At 37.1% G+C, this 24,709-nt stretch overlaps 1 protein-coding gene across 11 annotated transcripts in view; it reads right to left on the reverse strand.

Annotated features, from left to right (window-relative positions):
• ZNF385B (zinc finger protein 385B) overlaps window positions 1-24,709 on the reverse strand; it is a 400,466-nt gene that overhangs the window by 188,869 nt on the left and 186,888 nt on the right. For 2 of the 11 annotated variants that reach the window (XM_059394265.1, XM_059394263.1), the window contains exon 1: window positions 10,316-10,534. The exons of the other annotated variants lie outside the window; for them this stretch is intronic. In XM_059394265.1, coding sequence (XP_059250248.1) covers window positions 10,316-10,325 — 10 coding nt within the window. In that variant the 5' untranslated portion in view covers window positions 10,326-10,534. Of the gene's footprint in view, window positions 1-10,315; window positions 10,535-24,709 lie in introns of those variants that run through there. 11 annotated transcript variants of the gene reach the window in all.

The raw sequence follows: 24,709 nt of genomic DNA on the forward strand, positions 1-24,709 counted from the left end.
TCTCTGCTCAGTAGGAAGCTTGCTTCCCCTGCTCTCTCTGCTTGCCTCTCTGCCTAGTTGTGATCTCCCTCTGTCAAATAAATAAAAATAAAATCTTAAAAAAAAAAAAAAAACCTTAACCTCTTTTACCACAATAAATAAATAAATAAAAACACAAAGTCCCAATTCTAATAAGACAGTCTCTGAGACTAAGTTTTTTTTAAAAATTATTTTTATTAACATATAATGTATTATTTGCCCCAGGGGTACAGGTCTGTGAATCATCAGGCTTGCACACTTCACAGCTCTCACCATAGCACATTACCCTCCCCAATGTCCACAACCCCACCACCCTCTCCAGACCACCCTCCCCCCAGCAACCTCAGTTTGTTTGGTGAGACTGAGAGTCTCATATGGTTTGTCTCCCTCTTGATCCCATCTTGTTTCATTTTCTCCTTCCCTACCCCCCAAGCCCCCCACTCTGCCTCTCAAATTCCTCATATTAGAGAGATCATATGATACTTGTCTTTGAGACTTAGTTTTTTACAGAACTCCAAATATGACCTGTAAGTTGGTAAAGGAGGATCTGAATATTGCTCTGGAGAGGCCTCCTAGGTTCTGAGTGTTCAGCCTACATCACAATACCACATGTACGGGCTAGGGTTAAAGTAGGAGCTATCCCTATGAATGCTGGAGAACTGAAGAAGATTATCTTCCTCATGGGAAGTAGCTGTATTAGTTTCCCTTTTCTTTATGAGGGACATCTCTTCTCAGAAAAAAATAAGGGAAAAAATTAAAAAAATATATATATTCCATAGGAGTGTTTCTATTGTTTAGAAAGATACAGCCTCATTGGGCATGTCCAAACTGTATTGCCAGAGAAAATTACAGTCTTCGTTAGATTAAAACTAGGGTCGTTGAGCATCCTTTTCAACCTGTCCGGGATCAGCCAACTCTGGCCTGGACAGAGTGTTTTAAGGCAGAGATTTGGAAATATGGCGAGGGCTGTGAGTAGTTACAGAGTCCACAGTTACAGCTGCTCAGATATATAAATAATGCCAACCGCTATTAGGACAACTTTTTCATGATAACGTGGTTTCATTTTTCATAGTTTTGGTGAGTATTTTTCCAGAGTCCAGGTCTACACTACTGGTATAAAGTACATGTTCAAGGATCTCTAAAACCATAGTTTCTAAAGAATCCCCTAATTGAGAATCATGTGGTTTATCTCCAGTGTTAATATTGAGCTTAAAACTGTTTCATGCGTGTTTGAAAGAGCTGAACAGTTTGTGCCAGTAGATTCTGGGAAACGCTACTTTTCCAAGTAAGTACTTATGGGACTCCTATTAAATAAAAGCAACACATTGCTAACAGTGAAGCTTTAAGCTGCTCGCCTGAGCAGCCAGGAAACTGGGCGGTCATGGCTATTACTGTAACTCTCATAGTCATCCTCATCCAAACCAATGGAATCATTGGCTAAACCCATTGCTCTTGACACTCAACCATTGTAGTTATTTGCATATCTACTTCCCAACTAGATGGCCAGTACCCTGAACACTAAGATATTTTATTAACTTCTCGATCGCTACATATACAAGCATTTAGTAAGTACTCAGGAATAATTTTTGAATGCTTGACAACAAGAACACTAGAGTATGATAAATACCTCACATATTTATCTGGTAACCCTGACAGTTCAGAATTCAGCTAAGCACCAGAAAATGTGCCTCTTCACACCCCCACCCCTACCTACCCCTCAAATAAGCATCAGAAGATCAAAGGTTCTTTTTTTTTCTTTTTCTTTCTTCTTTTTTTTTTTAAGATTTATTTACCTACTTGAGAGAATTTGTGGAGGGGTAGGGGCACAAGGAGTGTGGGGGGAGAGAGTCCCAAGCAGACTGTGCTGGGTGCAGAGCCTGCCTGGGGCTTGATCCCATAACCCTGACACCACGATCTGAGCCAAAACCAAGAGTCTGATGCTCAACCAACTGCATCACTCAGATGCCTCTAAAGATTCTTAAGAGAGTCCCTGAGGTCTCAAAGATTTAGCATAGAAAAAAACTGAGACATAAACTCCTTAAGGGCAGAAGGTTTTTCTGCTTTGCTCACATCAATATATTTAGGGCCTTTACTGAGCAGAATAGATGCTCAATAAAGATGTGTTGCATAAATGACTACAATGATGGTTATGTCTTTCCTAAATGAACAGAGAAATGAAAATAGTTGAACTCAGAACTAGGAGCTAGAGTTACTGTAGACATGGACATCTGTGACACAGACCAGCTGACATCATAGGATACCAGCAGACTACAGAAAAACATGGTCAAAAATGCAGAAGCATGACAAGTTGGAACCATTCCTTTTAGAAGGAAGCAGATCCCAATCCCTTACAGGACCCTGTGCATTATCGCTACACAGTTCAACAATTAACATTTGCATTAGGGATTCCTAGTCAAATAAAAATTTAAAAGCCAATCAATATCTAGAATATTAAAAAAAAAAACCTACAGAGGAAGATGATGCACTAAAGGAATACTTTTTAAAAAAAAATTATTTTTTCAGTGTTCCAAGATTCAATTGTTTATGCACCACACCCAGTTATCCATGCAATACGTACCCTCCTTCATACCTATCACTGGGTTAACCCATCCCCCCACCACCCTCCCCTCTAAAACCCTCAGTTTGTTTCTCAGAGTCCACAGTCTCTCATGGTTTGTCTCACTTCTCCTGCCCCCACCCCCGCCCCCGATTTCCCTCAATTCACTTTTCCTAAAGGAACACTTTCATCCATTATTGTTTGAATTATATACTGGATGGGAAAGATTGTTCTGAGAACAGTTCAAGAGATGGTGTGTTCTGGTTGTTCTCTGCTCCTAGATCCTCTGCCCATTCTGTATGGGAAGAAGGGAGAAGCTGGAGTATTTCTTTTAGTCTCCCTTCTTGCCTACATCTGGTGATGGCATCTTTTTAGGGTAACACATTCTGCTGAGTAGTCTCCCTTTCAGCCTCCAATTTCAGCTCTAACTAAACTTAAGACACCTTCATGAACTGCCTCCCCCTTCTCCTTTAAGAATGGGACCGTTTATCGTTGGCCAACAGGATCCTTGACATGTATTGCTGGCTCCCTTCCACCTTAACACGCCTCAGCAAACTGGTCCTTCATTAAATTCTCTATGTAAAGCCCAGCTGATTAGGCTTTCAATCAAACCATTTGATCCACCATAGAACAGTCAGGGCCTTCTTAGTTTGGATGAGACTTTAAAACTAATTATGTCAGGTATAAGTTAATTATTAAACCAACCCATCTCTATTTCCTCCTACTACATGAAAGTGCCCTATAAGGCTCTCAAGATAGTGGTAAAGAAGAAAAAGACAAAGACAATTTGTGACCAGCAGCGGCAAGTGTTCTCTTGTTTCAATAATGCCCAGGCTGGTGACCAAATACAGATGGGCTAGTGACTTCCGCACATCAGTCAAGGCCACTTTATTCTTTCAAAAGGAATGAAAAGTAATTGCAGATGCATCTCTAAATTATTTTGAAATATTTCTGGAGAAAGCTTCAGAGAAATGCACATGAGTGAGAGGAGGCAAAAATATATTTAACAGAAAAAGGTCATGGGTTAACTCCACTAATTTTGAAGTAGACTATACAAGAACTTGTATTTAGTGACTTAGAGATGCAAACAGAATTAAGGGATGGAATAGGAGAAATTACTTGACCTCTCAGCATAGATAGATAGCAACATGGCACCAGGGCTAGAGCTCTTACCCACCCTGCCTGGAACAGAGGGAAACACGGTGAATGAATGGAAAGAAACAGTGGGTTGGGTTCTAACTCCAACTTTCCTAAAGGAGACATTTTGGTGAAGGCACTTTGGCAGTTTTAAGTGAGACAGGGAGGATGGAAAGTACAATATTAATTCCTCATCATGCTGTGGTCTGAAGTCTGTGAAGATTATTCTAATCTCTTGGGGATGACACTTTTCGATTTCCAGGTTTGGGAAAACTGTTTGACCTGTCAGTCCTCAAAGGAGCTGTCTTAAAAATCTGGCCATTTCTGCTGAAACATTTGTCACCTACTATCTTGAAAGCTCTTAGTTTCTTCCACTGGAATGACAGAAAGTAGACACGAGGCGATCCTGTGGGGGTTAAGAGAAAACCTAGTGCATGCCTGAACTTCCACGGTGTCATTTCGTATGTATGGATTCTTAACCCAACTTTGCAGCCTAATGACTTTTTAAAGTCAAAACTTCTTCCAAAATCCTCTTGGAATATGATTTTTGAAGCATATGGAGACAGAATCTGAGCCAATATATTTTATTCCAAATGAGGTTCTTTGATTTCTCATCTGCTTTTGAAATGTGATATCTGTCTACCTTGTGAAATTGTGTTCTCTCAGCTCCCGGGATAGCTAGGAAGAGACTTAAATAGCTGTATCCTTAGTGCTTTCTGAATTCCACTATTTGGGGACTATTTCTGCTGGATACATGTATTGCCTATCTATAGCATTCTCTTAATTCTGCTCCTCAAACTCCTATTGTCTGCTGTCAAAGCCAATAATTACAAAGCCAGACTCTGGAATGGAGAACACTACTCCATGGATATTTGTTATTAAGGGACTTCTATCACAGAAAAATAAAAACATCGTTGACAAGATAAATTACTTCAAAAAGAAGATAAGCTGAAAAGGCAAGGAGAGATACCACGAATCTTGGAGTTCTTCATTTATTCTGTTTTGCCACAATGCAATCCCCTTACACTGACTTTTTTCTCTCCACGGGATTTTCATCTGAAGAGTATTAATCGCACAAAGTAAAAGAAATCAAAATAACCAGGGAATAGGTCAGTGGGTTAGAGTTTTAATAGTTATCACAAAAGCAGAACAATCACTTGTGGAGGGGTAGGGAGAGAGAGAGACTTATGGACACCTTTTCCAAGAACACAAATACAATCTTCCACAAAGTTGTATCAATACTGAAATTCACCTAATTCTACATGAATTCTCAAGAGCTGTATCAATATGGAATTTCTCAAATTTGAAATACTGGCTGATTCTCACTACTTCCTTTCAATTCACTTCTCTAGCCTACAATTCCATACATGTTGGTGAATATGTAAAAGCAAATATTATCTGTGTAGAGACAGGAAATGATGACATTCCAGGCAAAAGTGATGTCACAAACATACCTCAGTTCCAAAGGATACTCAGTTCTCACGTACTAAGGGCAATAAAACAATGACTCTATAGCTGAATAGTATTTAAAGAAACATATTTCAACAAAACTGCCAGATAAACTAATCATTCTACACGTCATAGACTACATTAGCAACTATAGATATTAAAAGTTTAACTTAGCAGAGGACTGACTCTGATTTTTAAAAACAGTTTAATATATCTGTTTTTATAAAAGTTGTAAAAGTTAATTTATCTGTTTTTTTTAACAAATTCAAGCTTATATATTCAATTTTTTTTTATTAATCTCTATATCCAACATGTAGTTCAAACCTATAACCTCAAGATTGAGAGTCACATGCTCTTCCAACTGAGCTAGTCAGATATTTATCTGTTTTATCTGTTTTTGACTTAAGTCAATAGATGTCATCACTGGCTTAAAGGAAAACAAGAAATCTATCTCTCCTTTCACAGATAATATTAATATTTTTCCTAGAGAGACTTCTGTATTTCATGGGTAATAAAACTCTTATCTCCCACATTTAAATCTATTTTCTATAAGAATTTTAAGATAGTAAGTGACACAAAAATGTACAACACATAGAAGTATAGTTAGTAATTGGCATGCATTTATCATATACTAGGCAATGTGCAGAGGGTTTATTGTACCTTATTTTGATTAATACTTATGATACTGGAATTCCACAATTATGATCCAAAAATAAACTAAAGACAAAAGAACTGAGGGTTAAAGAGGGTAAGCAATCTGCCAAGAGTCACAAAATAAGAGAGAAAGGTAGAGCGGTGCCTGGGTGGCTCAGTGGGTTAAAGCCTCAGGTTATGATCTCAGGGTCCTGGGATCAAGCCTTGCATTGGGCTCTGCTCAGCAGGGAGCCTGCTTCCCTTCCTCTCTCTCTGCCTGCCTCTCTCTGATCTCTGTCAAATAAATAAATAAAATCTTAAAAAAAAAAGAGAGAGAGAGAAGATAGAATTCAAGTTCAAGTATTTCTGTTCTCAAGTCTTTCTTTATTTACTCTTATAATTAAAAAGAGTAAAAGGTACAAGTGAGCATATTTGACTTCTTAGAACATAAATACTGGTTCTTAATGTAAGTACCAAGTTGGACGTAAGTTACTTTATACTGCAAACATCCACCTACAATTTAGTGGAATTTGTACTCTACAGGCTTAACAAAGTCCTTTAAAATTCTCATCTACAGTGGCATTTCTCAACTTTTTTTTATGTTATCTTTCCCCTTCTTGAAGTTTTTTTCTTACTCACCCTTCCCACAAAATTTTGATAACACCACTATACCATGTATCTGTCTATACAGTATATGTACACCCATGCTCTATACATAGGAAGAGTTGAAATTTTTTGCCTTCTGCAATGAATTTCTGCCCCTTAGAGGGCAATGAGAATCTAAAATCTAGAGGACATACCTCTCTGTTTTTCTTTATTATTCCAACACCTTCCAATCCACTGACTACTACTTAAAATTGTATGGGATTAGGACTTAAATTTTTTGCTTCAAGTTTTTCAGTACGTTAAAATGCAAATACGTAGAAAATGTTGGTGAGGCACTATAAGCCATTTACATTTTGGTATGACTAGAAGATGGGAAAACCAATTTGAGAGGGAAAGAAGAAGACTGTGTGGGCACTCCCTAGAGGAGCAGGGGAGGGGGAAGAACAGAGAGCCTCTGGTGCCAGAATGCCTGTGGTACAACCTGCTTCAGTCTAGTCCCGTTGAACGCATTAACACGAAAAACTTCAAAATGCCAGCTCCCATTCATGACGAACAAGAAATCTTAGTCATAAGCCACCTTAGTGACCCTTACCCTATTGATTAATGTGTAAATATTGGGTTTCCTGCCCATGAAGAATTTGCTCTTTGGGTCCTTTGAGGCTTGTTTGTACATTCCCAACTGCTACGTGGCCAAGAACAAGTAAGTTTATGTACTGTTCCAAAGAAATAGCTCGACGCCCTGGCTCATTTTAACCCAGGTATGAATAGAAGACAGAGATGAATTCACAAATGCTTCTTTCACATGCACTGTAAAATATAACTTTTCATTCCCAGAGGCCAAAATGGTCTTAACCATTGAAGTAATTATAGCTCATGACTTTAATTTAGCGTTCGCTCTGGTTGACTCTAAATTCACACAGGAAAATAATTCACTCATCTTGTTGGAACACTGGAGTAAATAACTTCATAAAACCTATACAGTTTCAACAATCCTAGAAAGTAGGGTGAATTCTAAGAGAACTCAACAATTGATAATTTAAAAAGACAACAACAGTAATTGTCTACCATTTATTGGTCACCATTTTAGGCTCAAGTACCACAGCTGACATTTATAAATATCACCTATTCGATCCTAACACCAGTCTTATAAGATGAATGTTTGCATCCACATTTACAGAGGAAATAAGTTTAGAGAGGATGGGCAATTTTCCTAAAACCACTCAGAAGTGGAAGAACAAGTAGAAGAATTCAGACTCCTGTTATCTGAACTCATGCTTTGCCACTTCAGCCGCAGTGAAATTATCTTCAAGATGGAAAGGATCAAGTCTGTAAACTTTTTGTTTCCAATCAGATGGAGAAATCCTGGGTAAATAGAGAGGTAATGGATTCGGCGTGAAACCTTTTTTTGCGGGGGTGGGGGTGCTTTTTACATGTGAGAAGCTATTGTTTAGATGATTTTGATTCAAGGATCATTTTTGTAATAAATGTCTTCAAGATGGGTATTGGCAAGGATTTTCTGACTGTGAAGGTTGTGAAAAATATGATATGTATATATGCACGTTTGCATATATACTACCTTGGTAAATGATAAATATAATGGTGGCTACATCATACAAGGATAGGTGTACTTTCCAGAGGTCAGGGCCATTGGAGTCAGCTGTTTCTATCACTCATTCTCCATCAATGGTATTGAAACTTATTACAAAGGGAGCCCTTATATGAAAAAATGGCTCTTCTAAAATAAAAAAATACAAGAAACGACAAGTGTTGGCGAGGATGTGGAGATAGAGAGATCCTCTTGCACTGTTGGTGGGAATGCCGGCCACTGTGGAAAACACTAAGGCAGTTCCTCAAAACATAAAAATAGAATCTAGTAATTGCACTACCAGGTATTTACTCAAAGAATAATTACTAACTAATTAAATTACTAACTAAACTAATTCAAAGGGATACATGCACCCCTGTGTTTATTGCAGCATTATTTGCAATAGCTAAATTATGTAAACAGCCCAAGTGTCGATAAACGAATGGATAAAGAAGATGTGATATTATTTATAATGGAATATTATTCAGCCATGAAAAAGAATGAAATCTTGCCATGTGCAACAACATGTATGGGGCCAGAGAGGATAATGCTAAGCAAAATAAGTCAGAGAAAGGCAAATACCGTATGATTTCACTCATATGTGGAATTTAAGAAACAAAACAAATAAGCAAAAAAAAAAAAAAAAAAAAAGAGAGAGGGAGAGAGACACAAACCAAGAAACAGATTCTTAATATAGAGAACAAGTTGATGGTTACCAGAGGGAGGGAGAGATGAATGAAATAGGCCATGGGGATTAAGGAGTGCACTTGTGATGAGCACTGGGTGATATACAGAATTGCTGAATCACCATGTTGTACACCTGAAACTAATATAACATTATATGTTAACTAACTGGAATTAAAATAAAAACCCTTGTTTAAAATTTTCTGTTTGTTTCATACATCTATATGCCACCACCAATATGACAGGACAATAAAAATAAAGAGGGCAGAAGTAGAATGGCAAAAATAAAATAAAACCCTAAGAAATAATCTAATCCATTTATAGAAGAGCTAACCCAATGTTTAGGAGTGTTGAGGAGTTAATACCCAAGCTTGGGTCACTTGATTCCTAGACCAGTATTTTCTTCCTAACAGTATACTATTACGAAGTAGAATAATAAATAGGCTTGAAATTACAGGGAAAAAATGACCTCCAAAATACATCATCAATTTTAGTCTTTCTCTATGGAGACTGACCTAATATTTAAATTATTTAAACACACTGACAATGAAGTACAAATATAATTTATCTCTTAAACTACCAACACAGTTATGTTTACTATGTCCCAAATGGGTTATCAAACATCCTTAAATAGTGACATAATGAATAACTCCAAATAAAGGCTAAAATTGTTCTCACATGTGAAGTAATGTGTACAACTGGTCAAAGTACAGCCATTGCAATCAAAATGTTTTTGCTTAATTTCCTAGAGGTCTCAGATGTTTGTTTAGCCTTTATTAACTGGAAAATTCCTTAATGCATTGTGCACTTACTGACATATTTTAGTTGGAAAATGTTTGTTTTCCAAATAAATAATCCAAGACATAAAATTCAGCCAGTGCTTCACAATATTAACTTGACAATAAATGAAGCATTTTATCTATGAAGCATTTTTAAAATGTTTATGTAACTTCGAATGAAATTCTAATTAAATTATGTTCTCCTATAAAGTGAGAAAACTTCCTACATCAGATCTTCTGTGAAAGGTTTTGCCAGACTTCTATTAAGACTAATGCATGCAAATTCTAACTTCAAAAAATATTTTGTAATGTATAAGATATAATTGTGAATATTACCAAAATATGCTTACCGCTTCACTTTTTCAATGTTCTTCTACTTGAAACTAATTTTAAAACAGACAATCTAGGCATTTCCATATATTTTAAATATTAATAAAATAATCATGCAGAAACAGCTCTTTTTTAGAGGACATATCATAGCATTTTATAACATATAGACAGACATCCAACATATTTTTAAACCAGAAGTCATATTAACATTTAGATCGCACAAACTCTGTCATCTATAACAACTACTGATTAACCCCTGAAATGTTATGCTTATCTTAATGGAAGGGGAAAAAGTACAGTTTTGCTAGTCATCCTGCCTCTTTAATTTACACATACATTTCCAAGATCTTTCTAAGTAACCACAGCTCATCAAAATCCTCGTAGGACAGATAATACTAATCATCATGGTATTGCCCAGCACTGTATGAAATCTTTACAAACCTGGAAAATTGCAGGCAAAGCCCAGTATACCTCCATATATATTTTTTTTCCTATCACTTGAGAACAATTCTACTGCTTCCAAGTTATGTTACTTACCGAGAAGCATGTTTCTCAGCAATAGTCAATTTAGCCAGTCTGCAATTTCTCTGTGATAAAGGTATGAAGAACTGAGAAGTACGTGAACCTGCCACCCGTTTTGTTACAGATAGTGTGAGCTTTCACAAAGTCTTCCTTGTACCCTCCGCCTGCTGGAGCTCTGGACAGACTCCACTCACTCACTTACTCACTTGTGCACCTCGGTGGAAACTAACAAACAACAGAGTGACTGTCAGTAGATGCTGCCTCCTCGGCCGACAGAGCCAAAAAAAATGATGGAAAACTAGGTTACTTCACTGGGGTTGGAGATGCAAATTCTGAATTGATTATGCTGTTTCTTTAAAATTCCAGTAATATTTTCTACTGAATTCACAAAATGTAAACTTATGCAAATAAGCTTATAAAATCATGTTTAAAAAATGTTAACTGTCCTCGTTTTTCTTTAAGAAATTAAAACACATTTCACTACATACTTCAAAGAAATTCTGCTCTAAAATAAACTCTGTAATATGCATGTTTTAGGGAAGACTGATTATTAAAATTATATCACTCATCAAGGATCGTGGAATGCAAATATATTTATTATTTGATGATATGAGCTTGAGCCTCCAATGTGAGTTCAGCTTCTCAATGGATTACTTGTTTGACTCCAATACAAAGGTAATTATTTCTGAAATCAGTTTCTCCTGAGAGAATAAGCCTTGCAGTTTTAAACCAATAAGGATATTGCAGTGACCATTTAACAAAGGAATATCTCGTTTCTTTTCATTTTTCTACTAGATGTGTATTAACAATTGAGAAAGAGAAAAATCTATTATCTCAAACCAGAAGAAGAATTCACAGCACTTCAGACAACACTAAAGCCAGTAAGTTGAATGTGATTTTTGAGACCATGTTTGTTAAAATAGAAAATGAAGTGACACATTCAAATATTACATATTCTAGCAACTGTTTTTCAGTTATCCTACGGCACATATTACCATTTATATATTATAATGACAGAGGACAGCATTAAACTATACCTTCCTCAGATACAAATACTTGAGCAGTGACGTTTTAGAGGGGTTTGTTCAAATGTATTTCCCTACCCCTTAATTTGGGGATTCAACTTTCATAGGATTAGCTATGATTGTTTTTAAGGGTGAAAAGTTAAAAACAGGAAAAGGAGAGGGAGAGAGGGTCTGACAAAAGTGTAAAAGGGAAAATTCTGAATTATACTGGGATTGCAGATTTTTCTGAATCTACGTGATACCCAGAAGGTGGGAAACGACTATGAAGACAGGACAGTTTGGAGCAATGAGAACAAAGGGCAGGGATAGCTAAGGATAATAATTATAAAATATACCAAGGATTTTTTGGCCATTATAAGATGTAGGCTTTTTGTATACCAAACAGATCTACTTGTTTTTTAAAGATTTTATTTATTTGCCAGACAGAGAGACAGAGAACAAGAGGGGAGGGAGTGGCAAGCAGAGGGAGAGGGAGAAGCAGGCTTCCTCCTGCAGGGCAGGGAGCCAGAAATGGGACTAGATCCCAGGACCCTGGGATCATGACCTGAGCTGAGGGTAGATAATTAACCAACTGAGCCACCCAGTGCCTCTCAAATACTTCTATTTGAATGTAGTCATCTGAAGGACTGCACATATAAATTCTTACAGTGAGTAAATCAAGTTTTAATAAGAGATTTATGGGTATATATTTATATCAATAAAGATTTCTTTATAAATGTGGAGGAAAGCTTCCTTTCCTTTGACTTCCCATTCATTCTAACCTGTTTCACACACTTGGGCATGCATCAGAAGTCCCTGGAAGGCTTGTTAGAACAGATTGCTAGGCCCAATTCCCAGAGTTTCTGATTCAGACTCTCTAGGGTGGAACCTGAGAATTTACAACAAATTCCCAGGTGATGCTGATGTTGATGCTGTTAGTCCCAGGACTGCATTTTGAGAACTGCTGCTCTAGCTCATTATGTTACCCTAGCATCCAGCACAAGGACAGTTTCCATTGTAAACTGTTGTATTACCATATTACGTGGATTCTGAGCTCTCTTCCCCAGCCCACCACATTTTCCCAGCTCTGAATGGAGATGTGTCTTTAATTAATCACATCTTATGATAAGTATACACAAGGCAGCCCTCACAAACATAGTGGTCAATGTCACAGTGTGCATGGGCTTGGTCACAGCTGTTAAGCAGGTCTCTTCAGCTGAGTGATAGAATTTTTGAGTGATACCATGTGTGGAGTTTAACTGCCATTTCACTATTTTTTTAAACCTGTACTTTTTTTAAGAGCCACAGTATGATTTGGCTTTAAACATACAAGGTGTTGCATACAAAGATGGCACATAAACAGGTGTGAAGTATGTCTTTGTTACTTATTAGTGAAGCAGATGTTCATTGTTGGAGGAATGACAGCAATTTCAGATTTCCTTGGAAAGTAACATTCTATTGCACTAGAGGTTATAAGAAAGGTAACCTTAAGTGGAAAAAGTTGTGGGAGAAGTTTTGGGAAAGTTTTGCTTATCACAGGCCTGGTAATGTGACTTAAGGTAAAAGAAAGGTAAGAGAAGGTAAAAGAAATTGCCAGATACCTCTGAACAAAAATTTCAAAGTGACGAGTTGCTGATACGAATAATTCACAGAAAGTCCAGAGCAACTCTCCTTAAGGTTCCGTGTCATAGTTTATTGACTTTATTTCTTTCTTAGTGATACATGAAGTAATGATGTGACTTACATTAAAAAAACAAACACAAAATTCTTAGATAAGGTAAAATATGATGTTATTAAAAAATAAAACAATCATCCCTAGTAGTAACTATTTAAAAATTGATGAGGAATGTGTTGATTTAGAGCAGGTTTCTTTGTTGTCATTCAAAGTGTGGCATGAAAATTACCTAAAGAATCACCCCACTAAAAATGTAGGTGTCTCGGACTACCTGAGATCTATTGAGTCAGTATCTTTGGTTGGAGAACGACTGACAATTTCACCTTCAAGTAAATAACAATTTAATAAGAATGGCGAGACTGGAGGAATCCTCAATGTTAGTGGTGATGATATATTCCTTAAAAAATCTACCTTTGATTTCAAATCAATTACAATAAACCCTTGATAGTGCCCAGATGATTAAAACTATACAAGAACAACTCTGCTTATCCCCATGGGAAGTTTTATAAACCCAAACACCCAACTGCATAAATATTCCAATGGACCTGTAAAGGCCGGAGAAGCCACCAGAGGCAATGGTGGAGGCTCTCATCTGACTGGTCTGAAAGCAATCGTGCTTAATAGGAAGGCATGATCCTAGGAAGAACAAGTACACAGGAGGAGCACCATATTGCCAAATCAGAGACTCCAACACCAGCCCAGTACCAACTGGAGTCTCCATGTAGCCCTCTGGGGTTGTGAAGAACTTAGAAGAGGTCACTCTAGAAAACTAGTTGTAATTGACTGGGAAGTCACCCAATATCTCTGAGCCTGTTTACTCTGTAATAGAATAAAGGTATTCATAGAATAGCTTTCTATGGCCCATTCCAGCTCCAAAAGTTTTTATAAAAGGGTGTGGGCTCTTCCAAAGTCATGAAAGCAAATGACAAACTAATCAAAGACAAAGGGCGTCTGTGATGGTTTGAATTATGTCCCCCGCAACTTCGTATGTTGAGGATATGAACCCCCAGTATCTCAGAGTCTGACCTTATCTGGAGGTAGGGTATTTATAGAGTGGATTGAGCTACCTTGGGCCCATCAGACTGGGCCCTAATCTGCTATGACTGGTGTCTTTATAAATCCAAGAAATCTGGATACAGAGAGGTACAGAGGGAAGATGATGTGGAGGGACACAGGGAGAAGACAGTCATCTACAAACCAAGAGAGGCTGGGAACAGATCCTTCCCTCACAGCCCGCAGAAGAAACACCAACAGAAGCCAACACCGAGAATTCAGAATTCTAGCTTCCTTAAGTGTGAGACAATAAAATTTTCTTACTTGAGCTGCTCAGTCTGTGCTGCTTTGTTACAGTGGACCTAACAAACAAATATAGCATCTTCACCAGGTGTTTGGTATTAAGTATCTGCTAACTTCATAAAAAGACTGGAGAGCAGAGAACCACTCTCTTCTCTAAGAATTCTGAAAAGCAGTATGAGAAGCCATGTTTGGAAAGTTAAACTCAGATTTTTATACTTGTACTGCCATTAATTTTTCCTTAATCAGGTCAGTCATGCATTTGTCTAGTCAAGTAGATTTCCCTCCCCAAAACACTAGCTGTTGATGTATTTCAGACTTGCTTTTGTCTTTATTAAGGTCTGCTTCCTAACTTGATTAATTTTGAGTAATTTTCCTAGTTTCTAAGATACATACATGGCTCATTTATTTTCAATTTTTATTTTTTAACACTAAAAACCATTTAAGAACTAAGAACAGTTTTGATGTTTTCCCTCCCATTAACTTTTAATCTGTCATTTTAGTTTTGATTTTCCTTTTCTCCCTTTACTTAGTGGTTAATAAAACTATGAGTAGAAATAACATTATTTTTATCTTTAGTATTAATTTAGTTTGGTCTTGGGCCAATCACTCGCCTTCCATGAACTTCTATGATGTTGTCTGTGTGAGGATCACACCAACTAAATGATGATATGTGAAACTATAAATTGGTATGTAAATTTAAGCCATTGTTTTCATTATTTTTGATGAATTAACTATACATAAAGAAACGCGGTACCCCTGGGGACATCAGAATGGCTTAATTTTGGAGCTTTAAACTTTCATTTGTTTGGTGTATTATTGTCTCTCAAATTTTCTATAGGTTTATAATTTTATAGCAAAATGGCAATCATTCACCTACTAGTATAGTTTTAGTTGATGACTTTCATCCAAGGAAAGAAATTATTTTTAAAATCTATCTCTTGAAATACTCTGCATTATCACTTAAAAGCAGGAGAAAAGGGGTGCTGGGTGGCTCACTGGGTTAAGCCTCTGCCTTCAGCTCAGGTCATGATCTCAGGGTCCTGGGATCAAGCCCAGCATTGCATCAGGCTCTCTGCTCAGCAGGGAGCATGCTTCCCCCTCCTCCTCTGCCTGACTCTGCCTACTTGTGATCTCTCTCATTCTGTCAAATAAATAAATAAAACCTTAAAAAAAAAAAAACACAAACAAACAGGAGAAAAACGAGCTAGCATTTACTGAGAGTCAGTTATGCGTCAGGCACTCTTTTAGGTAATTTACATTAAGTTCTCATATAACTATTAAACAGAGATAGACACTAAGATTAAGAGTATAAACCAGGGGCGCCTGGGTGGCTCAGTGGATTAAGCCGCTGCCTTCGGCTCAGGTCATGATCTCAGGGTCCTGGGATCGAGCCCCGCATCGGGCTCTCTGCTCGGCGGGGAGCCTGCTTCCCCCTCTGTCTCTGCCTGCCTCTCTACCTACTTGTGATCTCTCTGTCAAATAAAATAAATAAAAAATTAAAAAAAAAAAAAAAGAGTATAAACCAGTTGCTCAAGGTCACAAATCTTCCAATCCAGTGCTCCTTCCAAGCTCCCTTCTTATAAAAACCAGTGAACTGACAGCTGGGTTGAACTCAAGTTTTTTTCTAGTGATTGTAAATGTAAATGTAAAATGTTTCATATTTTGGGGGGAATTGAAAAATCTAAATCATTTTTTTTAAGTAGGCTTCATGCTCAATGTGGAGCCCACTGCGGGCTTTGAACCTATGACCTGGACATCAAGACCTAAGCTGAGATCAAGAGTTGGACACCCAACTGCCTGAGCCCCCAGGTACCACTGAGAAGTATAAATCATTTTAAAGTAAATGTGTTTCAAAAAACAAAACAAGACAGGTGGTCCTTCTGTTTTTCTTTGATTTTTTTTTTTTTAATTCAGGGCAAATATTAGTTTTTCCTTTTTTGTTTTCCTCCAGGCAAAAACGAAAATATTGGTGAATAATCATTTTGTTTTGAGTTATACTATTATTTTTCTCCCATGCTTAATATTAAGTTCTAGCACATCATGTGTATTAATTCAAGAATTCTTGTAGTTTCTCAAATATATGTACAATTTTTTAGTACATTCATTTTTAATACTTAGTGCTGAGTTTTTACTTAAGTCCACTTGAAGGCATTGATTACTATTATTTCTGGTGAAATTATGTTGAGGAAAAAAATGTAGCCTAATCAGCTTTTCAATTATCTGCAAGTACAGCTCTCTGTAGATTAAAGATCATTACTATTAACTAGGCTGCTATGTATTTGAATAAAGTAAACATTTAGGGAATTCTGAATTTGAGAATCCAAAATGGACCCAGAAAAGACAAATAGTAAGAATTTAAGAATTTAAATTGAAGAATCTAAACTGCATCAGTGAAGATGTTCATTACATTATGTACAATTGCAAACATATAGAAACATCCTAAACATCCTCTGTTCAACAGCAGAGGAATGGGTGTGTCAATATTATGAAATATAAAATATATTAATTGAAATAGGAAAATGTTTACTATGTAACAAGTGAGGGGAAATATGTAATTCTGGTTACACAGTAAAGGTCATATGTGTAAGAAAGACATGTTCCTTACCTATGAATGTTTAAATATGTGCATATCTACAGAACTATGTTTAGAAGAAAATACTCCAAAATATGTTAACATTTTTTGCAGGTTTAGAGGAAATTTTACTTTATTTTTCTTCTGTATCCTTAAAATTTTTTGTTCTAAACTGAAAAAAAAAAAAATCCATCTTAAAAATGGCAGTGGGGGCACCCGGGTGGCTCAGTTGGTTAAGGGTTAAGTGTCTACCTTCAGCTTAGCTCATGATCCCAGGGTCAGGGGATAGAGTTCCACATAGCACCAGCTCCCTGCTCAGCAGGGAATTGGTTCTCTCTCTCTCCCTCTGCTGCTTTTCTCTGTCAAATAATTTTTTTTTTTTTTAAATGGCAGTGGGAGGGATTTGGCTCTTTAAAAGAAAATATATATAATTTATAATAATCTGGAGACAGGATTAGCAAAATTAGATAATCTCACTTAAAAATCTTGAGAACAAGCTAAATTCTCAAGTGTCCTTTGGGTCCCAATGATCCTCTGCTACAACTGGCAAGGTTCGAGACCTGGGCAAGCGTTCAGACTGCACACACACAGGGGGCTCGCATTGATCACTGTCACAGTGCAAGTGTACCGTAAGTGGTGTGAAATAAACACGGTAAGAGGGAATGAGGATAATGGTAATACAATATTTATAGGGAAATTCAGCCATCAATTCCCACAGCCCCTCAGTGAGTTCATGTCGTCACCTCTAATACCTGCATGCATACTGATGAGCCTGGAGAACCTGCAGGGAGGGGATGGGGGAGGGGTTGGGGGGGAATCCAGGCCACAGATAGGCTTATATGCATGATTTCTTTCAAGGCGCTAAATCTTTTTAATCACTATGGTAGCACTGTCATTTTTACCCAAGTGTTTAAATTATATAAAGGACATAATTTAAAGGCTAAAAAGATATGACTCCCAGAAACCTTTTATCACATGGCCCAAATAAACTATTTCTTATCACTGTCATCAGAAAAATTCCATGACGACCTCATAACACATAACTAACATGGTTCAGACACATCAGATCCCAGCACAACTGGACACATCACAAGAACTGTTATGTTATCAATGAGGCTACCAGACAGAGCACCTGCTCCCTTTCTGCACTGGAGCGCAGATCTTGCAATAATGCCATGCAGGTTTTCTTAAGATAGATGCTCAGAAGTGTTAAGATTTTCAATAGGGATAAATTGGAAATGCTATCATTTTTGTTCATTAGAAAAAAAAAAAGAAAGAAATCTCTACCTACCTACCTAAATGGCACTCAGTCTATATTCTCATTTTAATGTAAAGCCAGCTTGTCCTCTGAGGCTTAGTTTGCTTAGGGTAGCACAATGCTTTGCAACTGTTAATCCCCTGAGAGCGATCACCAGCTGGGAGAAATGTGCTGTTTTTAGTTTGCTTATGGCATATATTTGGAGGGAGATGGACGAGACCATAAAAATTCGAACAAGTTGGATAATTCTGAACTGAATGATATTCTGCAAACAAAATGTTTAGGTACATCTAACTCTGAGAGACAAAACCCAAAGGGATTTTAAGGTTTGCTCTTCATTAGCACAGAATCTAAAAAACAAAAACAAAACAAAAAACAATGTTTTTCAATTCTTATCATTAAGTTCCTTGCTCACATACTTCTCTTACCAAAAGAGCTAATATATACAATTTATGAGGGCACTCCAATATCTGATAAAAATGCTTATTTGTTTTTGTTTTTGTGTTTTTCTGCCAAGGTTCATCTATACTGGTTTCCTTAGAGGTGATCACATTTATCCATATTAATTAGAATACCCCCCAATCTATATGTTATGTGTACTTTAATGAGCAACTTACATAAGATCTGTATTGTTTTCTGTTAACATCAGTTGAACATATTTAGGATATAATTGCATAATATAATTGGAAAGATCTCTCTCTCTCTTTCTTTCTTTTTTTTTTTTTAATCTCTATGTCCCCCAGAAGGGGAAAAATTTGAGTTTCAGAGATAATCATTTGCTGTTTCTTTCCCAATTCAATCTTAGGTACCTCCATTAACATTAAGCAGTCGTCATGTTATGATTTCAGTGAAAGATATAGAGAAATATCTATATAATAACCAATGATGTTGTAACAGTCTAGAAGTACAACAATTAATCAGGAATAATTCTAAGACTGGTCTTAGCATAGCACTAGTATTCTGCAGTAACCATGTGCTGAACATGCACTACAACTTTTAGCCTTAGGCAACTCCATTTTGTAATTAAGGCAGAATACAAAGCATGTTTCCAGGGGACATTTTGGGGCCCTAGTTACTATACTATATCATTAATATTTAATGACATAGTGGCATTTAGTAAGTTAATTTTTACAACCTTCTAAATATAAAATTCTAGAAGGGTTACTAAAGACCACAGTACTGGGGCACCTGCGTGGCTCAGTGGGTTAAGCCTCTGCCTTTGGCTCAGGTAATGATCTCAGGGTCCTGGTATGGAGCCCGCATCGGGCTCTCTGCTCAACAGGGAGCCTGGTTCTCTCTCTCTCTCTCTCTCTCTCTCTCTCTGCCTGCTGCTCTGCCTACTTGTGATCTTTCTGTCAAATAAATAAATAAATAAAATCTTAAAAAAAAAAAAAGACCACAGTACTGAATTAATCTTTTCCAATTTTCAACTTTCAAATAGTTTCTGGTGATGCTCATAATATCTGCTTATTTCATCTCTTTCCTATTCTCTGTCAGAGGTGTTGGAAAACAGGCACTCAGAGAAACTATTGTAAGTAACAGTCTTCTGGTTTGCCATGGTTCTCACATTCTCCTTTATCAAAGTGCTTCCTGGCCATTTCTCCCAATAAATATTGTGCCTAAAGTACATGAGGAATTTTCCCTTTATTCTTTGTCTAATTAGACATCGATCCTCCTCAAACTGAATGGATGAGAAAGCATTTTCCCCTTTGTTTTGCTTTTAAAGATTTGAAGTATTTTTTGCTACTGGTTTATCTTTATCACACAGTTCCTGTCCCCAACAGATTTTGGTCCTTCTGTATTTGTTGTGTTCCTACTGGGAACAGCGTCTACAAAAATGATTGCTGCCACCTCATATACATGAAAAAAGGTTTATTATTTATAATGTAAAGAAAATATCAGTCTCAGTCAATGCAAATGCTTTAATTCAAAAGATCTATTACAATGACAATGCAGATGTCGTTCAGCTATGGCTCTAAAGCATCCGAAGCACTTTACTTTGGGCTTTTCTAAATTAAAGGAAAATAAAAAAATTGGGGACAGTTGAGAAGAGAAATATCAGTATGATTAAAGGCTAGAAAATAGGAAAGACAAAAAGTATAATAAAAGGGACATTAAGATGTGGCCTTCAAGTACATAATTGGCTCTATGTTAGCATGGAGACAACAGGTAGTACTACTAAGAGAGTGTCCTTAGTAGTAGTAATACTAATACAACAAATGCTTCAGTGCCAGATCCTTCCCAAGAGAGAGAGGGAAGCAGGCTCCATGCTGAAGCGGACGGCCGGATGTGGGTCTCTATCCCAGGACTCTGGGATCATAACCTGAGCTGAAAGCAGAGGCTTTATCCCACTGAGCCACCCAGGTGCCCCTGTTTTTTAAAGATTTTTTAAAATTTATTTGCCAGAGAGAGAGAGCACAGCACGGGAGAAGCAAGAGCAGAAGGAGAAGCAGGCTCAATGCTGAGCAATGAAGCCCAACGTGAGACATGATCCCAGGACTCTGGGATCATGAACTTGAGCAGAAGGCAAGACACTCAACTGACTGAGCTACCCAGGAGTCCCGTCCCTTAACTAAGGTAGTACTATTATTCTAATATTACACATCGGGAAACTGAAGCATGGAGGTAGTGTGCAGCTTATCTCAGGTTACACAGCTAGGCAGTTGAAGAGTGGGGGGTTTGAAAACAGTTCTGGTCCTGCAACTGGAGCCCTTAACCATAGACTATTCACCCTCCATGTAAATAACCTGACTAATACTTTTCAAATCAGTTGAGTGTTAGGACCATCCCAAGAATATGATCCTAAGGATACCACCATGTGGATTCCGCCTCCAGGGATTATCATATAATGGATTTGGATGGGACCCATCAACAAAATACCTAAAAAAGTGCTAAGGTGAATTTCAAACCAGAGAGGCAAAAGTGCCAAGTCTAGGGTACCTGGCTGTTCTGTAGTTGAGACAGGAGGAGAATCCAGGTATTTTGACTTGTTCCTGTACGTTAGAGTAGCACCTACTTTAAGACGCAGTTTTACTCTGGAATGGATGAACTTGAATTTCTTAAATCAAAAAGTGTTGGTTCACTGGGGATCATGAAAGACAGGATTTCTTTTGGTGGTTATTCAAACTAAGATGGATTATCAATTTTCTGAGATAATTAAGTGTATTAACGAGAAACTGATGAACGTTTCCAAATTCCCTCTCTTAAATATTGTAGCACTTATGTAATTCAGACACCAGAGGACTCTGCTATACATTCTGAACTCTCTGTATAATAAAGAGCCCTCCTGAGAATCAACTTAAGGCAAGACATTTTCTAGAAGGAATGAAGGGGGTGCTGTGGTAAATGTTGAACAGCCAACTCCCTGGGGAAAAGCCCTGATTTGTAGTGTTTACCAAATCATAGTACAAGTATGATTCTAATTTCAAGATACAAAAGCAATGGGCATTATTGAATGTAGAGCTCAGTAGCACACCACCAAACAGTATTTCCATATAAATATATATATATATATCTTGAAATTAGAATCATATATATATATATATACACTCGACATAAAACCTCAAGAGCATAGATAATAGAAAAATGCAGTTAAATAAGTAGGAAGCAATGGGTTTTGAATATTTATCAACTTTGTTTTAAATATAACTTATTTAACATACATTTATAGGATTTAATTTTTAACAATATGATATTTAATGACTGGCCTGCAAAATTCTTGAAAACTTAATGATCAGCTTTTGCAAATCTGTCCAACATACCACTGAAAAGACATCCACTCAATCAAACATGTTTCTTGGAGAAGAACAATACTTATTCAAATAAAGTAAATAATAATAAGGCAAATTTTATCATACATAGAGTAAGAGGGGAGAAAATAATCTTTCTTCATTTGTTGAGTTTCTCAAGAATAGAACTTTTGATTAAATCCTTCAAGATAAATCTGGCTTCACTGTAAGCATCAGAACATGTAGCTAAAGAGGATTGGTTCTGGGGTCAGAACCCCTGGAACTGAGTCCTACCTTGCCCACTTATAACCCTATAGTTTCCGGAAAGTTGCTTAAAAAATTTGACCATCTGTAAAATGGGATGATAATAGTCCTCACCACAAAGAGTCGTTGACCGAATTAAATGCTAGTATATGTAAAGCATGTACAAAATGTCGGACATACTGCAAATGTTCAATGAATGTTAACTATCACTTTCAAATTTTTTTTAAAAGTGCCTTCAAATATGTTAACTATGTATACTTAAGTATACTTGAGATATTTACTTAAAGTTACTTAACGTTCCCTGAACACACCAACGGATTTCAAGTATCCTTTCCTTTTCCCACACTCTTCCTTGCTCGTGATACTTGATACAATAAACTTTTGCCATGACTTTTTAGGTTCAGCTTCTTAAATTCAGATCATACTATTTCTCTTAACTTTCTCTGACTAGTTTGCACCATGGATGATTCAAGAGTCCTATGTAGGAACATATTTAATGTATTCTTAATATATGATTAAGAAGTTCCAAAACACATGTTCTAAGGTCAAACATTTGAAGGCTGAAGAGAGGAATGTGCATTTTGAAGTAGGGTGAGTGGGTCTGCTTCCTGGAATCATCATTCCTCAAGGACTAACCACTCTTTGTTAGAACTTGCACCCATATGAGCAGCTTCCTCAGGTGATAGCTCAAATCCTCCTGGATTACCCATATTAAAAACCTATTTAGCACATGAAAGTCTGGTTCATAAAGTTTGGGACCTCTAGGCATTGCAAAAGTGAAGTTTGTATTAAGGTGAAAATTATTTAATTTAAGGATTATACATAACTCTATAGTATCTATGATGTCCCCCAATTTTCATTCTGGTGGTCTTTTTTTTTTTTTTTTTTTAAGATTTTATTTATTTGACAGAGAGAGTGAGAGAGCACAAGCAGGGGGAGCAGTAGAAAGAGGAAGAAGTAGGCTCTTTGCCAAGCAGGGCTCTATCCCAGGATCCTGGGACTCATGATCTGAGCCAAAGGCAAATGCTTAACCAAATGCTTAAAAAGCATTTAACCAGGTTAAATGCTTAACATGGCTTGGGACCTTAGCCACCCAGGCGCCCCTCCTTCTGGTAGTCTTAAAGGCATTGTACTTCAATCTGTTTGTATCTACACAGGTATGTGCTAGGTGATCAATAAATGTTGGCTGTATTTACTTCCAGCTGCTATAAGCATTAGAAAACCTCAAAGTTTAGGGAAAAAATAGCTTTGCTGTCTCCTGTCAATTGAATATCATTTGCATAATAAAGGAGGTTATAGAACTATAAATTTCCTTTTCCTTTCAAGAGTAGCTCTGGAATTTTATTTAAATGATGTATTATCTTATATAGATGTAAGAGAAGGAAGAAGGAAGAAAGGAAAGGAGGGAGGGAGAAAAAAGGGAAGGAGAGAAGGAAGGCAAATTGTTTCCTTAAAGGAAGTATCTCTCTCTCTCTCTCTCTCTCTCTCTCTCTTTTTTTAAGATTTTATTTATTTATTTGACAGAGAGAGATACAATGAGAGAGGGAACACAAGCAGTGGGAGTAGGAGAGGGAGAAGCAGGCTTCCTGCTGCTGAGCAGGGAGCCTGGTGCCAGGCTCAATCCCAGGATTCTAGGATCATGACCTGAATCCAAGGCAGATGCTTAAAGACTGAGGCACCCAGGTGCTCCCCAAGAAGTATCTCCTTAAATATAGAATCACTGTTGCATTCTATTTCCATCAATAAAATAAATTGACCAAATATTCTTAAAAAACCCTCCTCTTACAAAATGGATTGAGATTATTTTAAGAATGCTTTTAGATGCATAGAAGATTTAGAAGGAAACCAAGGAACGTTTTCAAAGGTCAAAAATGGAAAGCCAGCTTTGTAAGATGGTATACTATTGCCATGGTTGCCCCGAGGGCATTTGCTAGCATGGATACTGTGGTGTCTTTGGTTCTAACCACTGAATAGGAGCAGAAATCAAAGCTGTGCTCCTCTGTAAGGTGGGAAGTTGAAAATGAAACTCAAAGCCAAGTCCTTTGAAGAGCAACCCTGCAAAAAGTCTGCTCACTAGCAAAGGGGACTGCAAGGAAAATTGTCTGGTTTTGGCCAGAAACTGGGGAGAGAGGGTGGCTTTCTGAGAGTTTATAACCATAGTCCTATCCTTACATGGCTTGGGACCTAGATATTCTTTACATATCTGGTCCAGGAAACCCCAAAAGAAGAAACATAACAAATGTGGACCAGGGTTGGTTCCAACCCAGAGCAACTAGAAGAAGCTAAACGAATTTTTTTCTGGAAGGGCACACCTTCAATCCAAGTCTTGCAGAATTTCCTCAGAGAAAGCCCAGTAAAACATGAGCTAACAATCAGAAATTATAAAATACACAAAGAAGCCACATAAACAAGAGAAGCAAACAGCATACTTTAAACCTTTTTGAGGATCTCTTAGAATTATTAAATATAAATTATAAAATCTACCTGAAATATTAGGAAAATTGTGGATTGTGTATCATAAAATGGTCATTAAATGATTCAATTAAGTGGCATTTATGGTCTCTATGTAGGTCAAATATAGAGGGAATTTGGGAAAATGTGTTTGGAATAAC

This window comes from Mustela nigripes, chromosome 3, assembly GCF_022355385.1.
Source record: "Mustela nigripes isolate SB6536 chromosome 3, MUSNIG.SB6536, whole genome shotgun sequence".
In the NCBI taxonomy this organism is placed as follows: Eukaryota; Metazoa; Chordata; class Mammalia; order Carnivora; family Mustelidae; genus Mustela; species Mustela nigripes.